Source organism: Trichomonas vaginalis, chromosome II (genome assembly GCF_026262505.1).
Source record: "Trichomonas vaginalis G3 chromosome II, whole genome shotgun sequence".
NCBI lineage: Eukaryota > Parabasalia > Trichomonadida > Trichomonadidae > Trichomonas > Trichomonas vaginalis.
Window position 1 is genome coordinate 14,567,356 of NC_067204.1, and position 9,940 is coordinate 14,577,295.

Consider the following 9,940-nt stretch of genomic DNA (forward strand, 5'->3'; position numbering starts at 1 on the left):
GATTTTTTTGACGAAGTGTCAATCTTCACTTCGTCAAAAAATAACAGTTATCTAATGAAAAAGTGTCAAGACTTCTTCGTATATGCTTTGTCATGACTTCTTCGTAAATGTTTTGTCAAGACTTCTTCGTATATGCTTTGTCAAGACTTCTTCGTATATGCTTTGTCATGACTTCTTCGTAAATGTTTTGTCAAGACTTCTTCGTATATGCTTTGTCATGACTTCTTCGTAAATGTTTTCTAACCTCATTTCTACCCTCTTGAATTTTCATGAATTTTCCCGAAATAAAAAAATAAAGTTAGTTTTATTTTTATTTATTTTTTTATTTTGTATGTAAGAACAGATATGTCAGTCGAAGCAAAAACGTTCACGAACAAATCTAATGGCGAAACATTCACAAAAGGCACTTATAACGGTATTGAAGTCTTACGTAGAGACAAGGATGGTTATATAAATGCAACAAATATGTGTCAGCAGTTTAGGAAAGACTTTAGAAAGTTGTTGGAAAATAAGTCCTGGGAAGAGTATTATAAGGCATTTTGTGAAGAATATAGCAACCGCCGGAATTCCGGCGGTTGGTTTTTATACAAAATTCATGCAGGAATTCCTGATGAAATCAGACAGGTTAGAGGAACGTATGTAGACCCAAGACTTATAAACTATATAACAATGTGGGCTTCTCCAAAATATTGCATAGCAGTTGGAAAAATTATGGATTCCATAGACAAGAAAGTTCATGAGAAGTTAGATGAAGAAGAACTCGAAGATACAGTAGAGAATGCTAAACCTTTGTTTGAAGAAGAAGTTGGAAAAATGTGCGAAAAACAATTAGAACATGAACGTGAGATATGTTATGGTTATAGAAATTCTCCATACGAACTAGACCAATGGGAACAAGAAGATTTAAAGAGAGAATTTAGAGAATATGAACTCGCTAAGATAGCATTTGAAGCTGCAGAAAAGAAGTTAAAAGTTTGGGGTCGTTTTGTACAAAAATATTGTGAGTAAAATGAACCATTTATTTTTATTGAATTCAGCAAAAATATATTTTAGGGTAGAAGGTTAGATCTAACCTGTTTTCTAACCTGTTTTCTAACATGGTCTAAAACTCTCGAAAATCATGAAATTTACACCAAAAATATATTTTAGGGTAGAAGGTTAGATCTAACCTGTTTTCTAACCTGTTTTCTAACCTCTTGAATTTTCATGACTTCTTCGTAAATGTTTTGTCAAGACTTCTTCGTAATGAGTGTAAAGGACCCAAAAATATATTTTAGGGTAGAAGGTTAGATCTAACCTGTTTTCTAACCTGTTTTCTAACCTCTTGAATTTTCATGACTTCTTCGTAAATGTTTTGTCAAGACTTCTTCGTAATGAGTGTAAAGGACCCAAAAATATATTTTAGGGTAGAAGGTTAGATCTAACCTGTTTTCTAACCTGTTTTCTAACCTCTTGAATTTTCATGAATTTTCCCGAAATAAAAAATAAAGTTAGTTTTATTTTTTTATTTTTTTTTATTTTGTATAAAAGATATGATTTCAACAATAGGTTCTACAACACTTCAAACAACAGCACCAAACTCGTTAGTCATGAATCCTACGTCAATGTTAGTAGAAATGAAAAGCTTCATTCCTTCTTCATATACTTTTGAAACAGAAATCCAGAAGATAAAGCAAGAACTTTTAACATGTAATTTAGACTGTAGTGCGAAAGATGAACAAAATGAACAGTATCTTTATGAAATGCAGGACATTATTGACCATTTACCCAAATTGCCTGAAATTCAGCAACAAAAACTAACCATTCCTGAATTTGACGAAATTGAAGTCAAAGCAACTGACTCAGTAGAAATAAAGAAGTTCATTCGTAAGGTAAACTATGAGTTTCTAGGATTTCATTGCAACCATAAGGTTATGGACAAAGATTGCGACATGGTATATAAGAATGTTTCTGACATATATAAATCTGAAGAATTTAAGACCTACGACAACTTTGTTTCGTTAGTTGCTGAATGTGTATGGCAGATAAGAGATAAAGATAGAAGAGGTAAGGTATGGAACAAACAAATAAAACCAACTGCTTCAGATTTAAAGAAAACCATTGACTCTTTAGTTGTTTTAGCAGGTAAGGTTTCAGAATATAACGCAAAAATGAACCCGCAATGTTCAAAATGTAAAGCGGCAATTAGGAAATATAACTACTCCGTCAAAGAGATAGAAAGAATGAGAAACGACTATGCAGACTTAAAGAAAGAAGCAGAAAAGCCAGCAGAAGATAAAATGGACATGTTGACATTTCTGAACAAAAACTATCCAACTGCTGACGATTTCCTTCTATCTGACGTCAAGAAGAAGTATAAAGAAACTTTCGGCATAGTTAAAACATTCGATGTACTAAAAGAAGAAATAGAAGCTACAAAACTGTTTAAAGTCATGAACCATCGCAACATATACCATGTAAAACGCTTGTGAAAAAACAGGTGAAAAAACAGGTTAGATCTAACCTTCTACCCTAAACATTATTTTTGCTGAATTCCGTATGAAATTTCATGAGTTTTGTGTGTTTTAGACCATGTTAGAAAACGTGTTAGAAAACATGTTAGATCTAACATTCTAACATAAACATTATTTTTGTCTGATTTACGCTCATTACGAAGAAGTCTTGACAAAACATGTACGAAGAAGTCTTGACAAAACATGTACGATGAAGTCTTGACAAAACATGTACGATGAAATCATGAAAATTCAAGAGGGTAGAAAAGAGGGTAGAGAACAGGTTAGATCTAACCTTCTACCCTAAAATATATTTTTGTCTGATTTACGCTCATTACGATGAAGTCTTGACAAAACATGTACGATGAAATCATGACAAATTCAAGAGGGTAGAAAAGAGGTTAGAAAAGAGGTTAGATCTAACCTTCTACCCTAAAATATATTTTTGTCTGATTTACACTCATTACGATGAAGTCTTGACAAAACATGTACGATGAAATCATGACAAAACATGTACGATGAAGTCTTGACAAAACATGTACGATGAAATCATGACAAAACATGTACGATGAAGTCTTGACAAAACATGTACGATGAAATCATGACAAAACATGTACGATGAAGTCTTGACAAAACATGTACGATGAAATCATGACAAATTCAAGAGGGTAGAAAAGAGGTTAGAAAAGAGGTTAGATCTAACCTTCTACCCTAAAATATATTTTTGTCTGATTTACGCTCATTACGAAGAAGTCTTGACAAAACATTTACGAAGAAATCATGAAAATTCAAGAGGGTAGAAAAGAGGGTAGAGAACAGGTTAGATCTAACCTTCTACCCTAAAATATATTTTTGTCTGATTTACGCTCATTACGATGAAGTCTTGACAAAACATGTACGATGAAGTCTTGACAAAACATTTACGATGAAGTCTTGACAAAACATTTACGAAGAAGTCTTGACAAAACATTTACGAAGAAGTCTTGACAAAACATTTACGAAGAAGTCTTGACAAAACATGTACGAAGAAGTCTTGACAAAACATGTACGAAGAAGTCTTGACAAAACATGTACGATGAAGTCTTGACAAAACATGTACGATGAAATCATGAAAATTCAAGAGGGTAGAAAAGAGGGTAGAGAACAGGTTAGATCTAACCTTCTACCCTAAAATATATTTTTGCTGAAAAAAATGACCAAATTTCATTATATAACTGTTATTTTTTGACGAAGTGAACTTTGACACTTCGTCAAAAAAATCCCTGAAATCATATCTTTTATACAAGACAGAAAAAATAAAGTTAGTTTTATTTTTATTTATTTTTTTATTTTGTATGTAAGAACATATATGACAAACATTGAGTTTGAAACAGTTAAAAAGATAGACAATGACACCAAATTGGTTAGAATAGGTGATTTAAACGTAAGATACTCAAAGAAATACAACAAATATTCTTTGTCAGACATTTATCTCCATCTGAAAGAAAACAAAGGACTGGGTTAGAATTGCTTCAACTCAGAAAATTTTGACAAGAAATCCTGAGCTTATGATATCGGTAAAATTCTATGGAACTGCAGCATATCTCATCGACAAAAGTCTTATACCAATAGTTTTGTTATGGTTAGACCCAGTTGTTGGATATAACTTCATAACATATGGTTCATTCGATACGGAACGTTGCAGTGAAGGCTTACTTTTACATCGTCAGAAACCGAAGGACTTCAATACAAAGAGATATAAGATAGGAAGAACATATAATATAACTCAAAGATATGACAGTACAGTCAATATAGTCAAGGTTGTGTTCGTTAACGATATGAAGAGCTGCTGAAACAGAACTACTTGAAAAGTTGAGAAAATGTATGGTGCTCCCACGAAAGGTAAAGAAACGTTTGAAGTAGATGAGATAGATAAAGCTATAAAATTATTTGACGAAGTTGCTGAAAAATACATGTAAAAATAACGTTTACCATGTAAAACGCTTGTGAAAAAACAGGTGAAAAAACAGGTGAGATCGCACCTCTTCACCTAAAATATATTTTTGCTGAATTCCGTATGAAAATCTGAGTAAAATGGCATAAGATTGCTACCCTCGAAAAACCGAGGATAGAGATTCCGTATGAAAATCATGAAGAACAGCGAGACCGACTTCCTTCGGGGTCGCCAAAACTCTATGAAAATCATGAATTTCCTTAAGATAGAAAAAATAAAGTTAGTTTTATTTTTATTTATTTTTTTATTTTGTATGTAAGGACAGATATGTCAACATCAGAGAACACAACAACTGCTATCGTTCATGAAGCCATAAATGAAGAATACGAGTGGGTTCAGTTTAACAAACAACTCCGTCTCATTCGTTCGGTCAAAGACGATATGTACCAAATGCAAAGTATTTTGACAGCATGTTTTGCTCCAGACACTAAACACGCAGACGACTGGTTCAAAAACCAAAGCACACAAGAACTTTTGAGTGAAATTTCTCTAGACCGACTTTTTTCGGTTTTGCATAAAACACATGAAAATCGTAAAAATTTGCCAATAAATTTAAGAGGATATTATGTACATAGACTTTTAGTAAATGCAGTTGCAATGTGGGCTTCTCCTCGTTATGCATGGCATGTTTACAGACTTCTTGACGAAATTCATAGACAAGAACGTGAAGAGATGGAAAAGAAACTTCAAGCAAAAGATGAAGTCATTGAAGCAAAAGACAAAAACATTCAGAAAAGAATACACGTTCGGTACCAAAAGGTAAGGAAAAGAACTATAAGTATATGATTTATACTGAAGAGATGGAAAATGAAGAAGATAAAGATATGGTTATGTTGCATTTAGTCAGAAGAAACAACAAAAGCTTTTACGACCTTGCTAAGATTTACAAATCTGACAGAAATTGTTCTATCGCGAAAACTTACCGATTCAATGACACCGAATGAGATGTGAAACAAATAGTTCAAGATACGTTACCTCAAACACACTATGATATTAAAGGTTGTACAATACTTACCTTCAAAGAAGATTTGCCATTGTTAAAGGAAAAAATAACAGAGTATTTTGACAACTTCAAACAAGTAGAGTAGATGAACCATTTATTTTTCAAGCTTGACTTCAGATGGCTCAGGTAGCTCTATAAAGTAAATTGCCTTGTCAAATCCTTCTGGCATTCCGAGTCCTTCCTTCCGACAAGAAAGTTTCTTCCTTCCGACAGAAAAAGTTTTTCCTTCCGACAGAAAAAATTTTTCCCGACGACAAGAAAAAATTTTCCAGTTGTCCGTCCGTAAACCATTCAAATTTTCGAAAATTGAGAACTTTTTGGTCGAACTTCAGGAAAAGTTCTTCCTTCCAACAGAAAAAATTTTTCCTTCCGACAGGAAAAGTTTTTCCTTCCAACAGGAAAAGTTTTTCCTTCCGACAGGACACAAACGGATGACTGACGTTCCTCTTCCTGAATGCCTTCCCAAACCAGAAGAACCGACAGCCCCAGCACCACAACAGACTTACTAAGACTAAACACTTACATTTTTCAAGCTTGACTTTTTACAATTTGAACTTTGTTCGCGTAGATATGAATTCTGAAAGAAGTATGAGGGTCTTGTATGACTTTGTACTTCTCCCATAGTTCATATCTGTCAAACTTACCTGCCATGGACTCTTTCATAAGTTCCATGAAATCGTCTTCGGACAATCCGGGGAAAAGTACAATGTCAGTAAGTATTCTTTTAACATCCTTACTTAAACTCTTTGCTGTCTGTACACATATTACGACTGAAATGTTAAAGTGTCTGAGCTTCTTAAGAATTCGACACATATCTTGTTCTCTATTCTTAAGCAAAGGATGAGAAGCAAAGTCATCTAAGATAAGAAGACATCTATGAGGGTAAGTCTTCCAATCGTAAGATTGCAATTTCTTCGAAATGTATTCTATCTCTTTCTGTTTGTTTCTGAAGTGTTTCTCTCTAATATTCTCTGCATTTCCTCATTTGGTCTTTAAACTTCGAATTTATATACTCATTTATAGCATTATACTTCAAAACTCTTCTTTGGTACTTCTTTATCCAATCTAACAACTCAGTATCCTTTATACATACTAACTTAGACTTCTTATAATATCTTTGAACGAATTGACGGTTTGGTCAAATTGACCAGAAGTACTACAAATGACAACTAACTCATAGAAATGGGTTCTTCTCATCTAGTTCTTGTTGTTGTGCAGCCATTTAAGATAAGTGAAAGTCTTACCCGACCCAGGTGTGCAATTAGACCTGTTATACCATTCTGAGCAAATAAGAACTTGTCATGTATAGGCTTTATCTGAGCATTTTCTAACTTCCTCTTGTTCTTGTTTAAAACATTCTCAAATTTCTTGTCAATGTCAGCAAACTTTTTTTCTAACATATTTTTAGAAAATTAAAATTTTTATCTTTTAGAAAATGTCTAGCGATTTCGCTATCTATATTCGAGACAAAACTTTTTGACAGCAAAACATCTGTCGACCATAAAATCTTACATAGTGTAAACAAGAAAGGTGAATTTGTTTCTAAAGTTCTGTTTCTGGGAATATGACAAGAACCATAAAACATTAAGCAGAGCAGTCTTAAATTTGTCAATGACAGACTTGTTGACAGAGATGAGCCGATTGGAAAGATGAAGTCCAACAAAAGTTCTTAGAATGCAAAGAAGACACATGCGCTGTTCTGAAGATGAAATAGAAAACAGAATAGAAGAGCTATTAAAGGACAAAGAACTTTTACAAAAATATGTTTCTGAGAAGTTTGACATAACTCCACCAGAAAAGAAGAAGAGAAAAAGAAAGTAGAAGAAGAGAAGAAAAGAACCCGAGCCAGTTCCAGAGAAAAAGAAATTTGACATGTAAAATAAAATTTTATTTTAGAACATTTCTGGGTCAATGTCAATGTTCTCTTCCTCTTTAGGAGCAAACACTGGCTTAGACTCTAAAATCTTTTTACCCAATTTACCTTGAACTTCAACTATCTTAGACTCATAATATTCATAGTCGTCTGCTTCTTGGTTCATAAGGTATAACAAGTTGTATGCTTTGCCTTCTTTAAAGGTTTGAAAACCTTCTGTCAAAACTTTCTTTGACTGCTAACGAACCTTCTATGTCTAAGTCTTCAAATTTCGCACCATTTTTAGTCACAATAGCAAAACTTAACTGGTTCGATGTTCCAAACTTTGCTGAATGAAGACTTTTCAAAATGGTAAAGAAGTAAACATTCAAATATGTGAATGGTCTAGTTCTTCTTTAAGTCCTGACATGTACTTGTTTACTGAAATATATTTCGTCATCTTTTCTATCGGATAAAAAAATATTTTTTTTTAAATTTACTCATCAATTTTAAATTTTGAAACTCACGGTTTGACACGTGCCATGTCATTTTTACTCAGAATTTTGTGGGCTGAATTCAGCAAAAATTATTTGTTTCATGGCTATGCCCGCCGTTGCGTCTTTATGTTAAATAAATGGTACCTTTAATGATATCATGACTGTTCTCGTTCATGTCTGATTTACATCTAATGAAAAGTTAGAAGAATTTTCTTATTCTTTCTGGCATATTTTGTCTTTCCAGAACTCCCGCCTAATGGTCCCAGATGTGTTGGCTTCGACTCTCTCAGTTCTTAGATGGTATAACATCTTCAACGCCTCCCTTATATCTTACTTTATAAGTGTCATCGTTGTGTGTTATAGCCAGTATTTCAATAACCACTCCTCGCTTTGTCTCGTCAATGGTTTCAGCAAGTTTGGCCATTACTACTTTCGACTAATTTATCGACGAGGGTAAAATGCAATGGAGTCGTCAGCAGCTTTTATATAGATATCCATTACCTTGGCGTATGAGTCTACGATTATAATAATTTCGACTTAACCTAAACGTTTCTTTGTCAACTTGGTCGTGTCATAGAACTACACGAACTTTTTGTACCAGGAATGATGGGAATTGTGTTGATTTCTGATTATTATGTTTGGCTTCGTTTCTTGTTTGTATTATATTCTTTTTCTTCTTTTGTTTGTGTCATTTGAATTTGGTGTATGTCCTGTTTGTAGAATGTGTTGAGGAGTTATTATAGCTTCGAGAAAATGTTTCATTGTTTCTTCGGTAAGTCTCGCTCTTGGTTTAAATCTCTGAGCGTCCTATGAAGGCGGTTTATGATGCTGAGTATGTATGGTTATGGTCTTCAGTAGTGTAGTGAGTTATGTTATCTTTAATGAGAATTTGTGATTTCGTTGCTGAGTTATGCACTGTCTTGTCTGATGTTAAGTACTGGGTTATGTTCTGCTACAAACTTTTGTAAACTTTAACACTTCACGAGTCCTTGTATTCCTCATGTGGAATGCATATGCTTTGCGAGTGTTAACATTAATAAGATGAGGAATGGTTTATGTCACTCCTTTTCTGTTTGAATGAGAGTGTACAAATTGTGATGGCGTCAGGAGTGTTGGAGTAAATTGGTAAAAGTAGTCCGTAAGGGTTTATTTTTTGTTGATGTAAACATTTTTGTCAAAGAACTTTTTCACTTCATGCTCTGTTAGTAATCCCAACTTTGTTGGCTGCTTCATTGAACTTCTTAATGACCTCATGGATGTTTGTTCGAATACTTCTTTTCAAGCTCTTTATGTAAGTTAAAGGTTTAACCAACTCGTATCCAAGCGTGGCATTGTTAATTAAGGGGCATATAATCTTTTCCCATTATCCTTGCTCTGGGTTTTCGTTAATAACCAGCTACAATGTGTATTGATTCCTGTCAGCCACAGAAATATATTTACTGTCTAACATCTTTTTGGGTCACTTGAGATTACATTACTTGTTCAAATATCCCTTCTATCCGAACCCGCTGGCAAGATTTAGTATAACCCTTTTTTGTTCTTGAATGTGAATGGTTTCCTTCCACAGATGTTCTTACACTGAAGCCAATCATATTGAAGGAAGGTTTTTCAATACCTATTTTCTTTGAACCCTCCCAATTTCATTGACTGGTATTAGTGTAGAATGGAAACTGTCCAACTTTTCATCACCATCTACAACAATAAAGTGTTTTGGATTTGATTGGGATCATAGACGTATAAACAGCTCCTATAGGATATATTAAATATATATGCTCATAACTCTATCAAACATATTCTAAAGAACTTATGTAATTAAATAACATTTGGGAATGTATGCTCCCGGATGAATGTTTGCATTTTGTTCCACTTTTAATAATGTAATTTTATGTTCAAGTAGAATTATCCAAGAAACAGATTCAAAAGTATCTGTTGAAGACCGCTAACAATTCAAATGGAGTTGCCTGGTTCACCACATTATAATTTCTGTTGTAGAATCGTCATTCGTATCTGGTTTGAAAATTTCTTTGTTAGTTCTGTCATCCACATAAGTTTGTAATCTGCTTTTTTTTCTACATTGGCTTGTAGTCAGTGTGTTTCAAAGTT

The 9,940-nt window shown here is 33.5% G+C and overlaps 4 protein-coding genes and 1 pseudogene across 5 annotated transcripts, besides 1 other annotated feature; 4 read left to right on the plus strand and 1 right to left on the minus strand.

Annotated features, from left to right (window-relative positions):
* Positions 1-9,940: part of a mobile genetic element that runs on past both edges of the window.
* On the plus strand, positions 346-1,008 carry TVAGG3_0544760 (uncharacterized protein; the record flags this gene model as incomplete). Its single annotated transcript, XM_051237985.1, has 1 exon — positions 346-1,008. One exon carries the CDS (start codon positions 346-348, stop codon positions 1,006-1,008), a length of 663 nt encoding a protein of 220 aa, XP_051095809.1.
* TVAGG3_0544770 (organellar and viral DNA polymerase type B) lies at positions 1,533-2,138 on the plus strand (the record flags this gene model as incomplete). Its single annotated transcript, XM_051237986.1, has 1 exon — positions 1,533-2,138. A coding segment is annotated over one exon (606 nt), but the record flags the coding sequence as incomplete, so codon positions are not given.
* Positions 2,223-2,471, plus strand: TVAGG3_0544780 (organellar and viral DNA polymerase type B; the record flags this gene model as incomplete). The annotated part of the gene is made up of 1 exon (XM_051237987.1): positions 2,223-2,471. The coding sequence occupies one exon, from the start codon at positions 2,223-2,225 to the stop codon at positions 2,469-2,471; it is 249 nt and encodes an 82-aa protein (XP_051095811.1).
* On the plus strand, positions 4,753-5,328 carry TVAGG3_0544790 (annotated as a pseudogene). Its single transcript has one exon. A coding segment is annotated over exon 1 (576 nt).
* TVAGG3_0544800 (protein of unknown function, DUF4106 family) lies at positions 6,017-6,466 on the minus strand (the record flags this gene model as incomplete). Its single annotated transcript, XM_051237988.1, has 1 exon — positions 6,017-6,466. A coding segment is annotated over one exon (450 nt), but the record flags the coding sequence as incomplete, so codon positions are not given.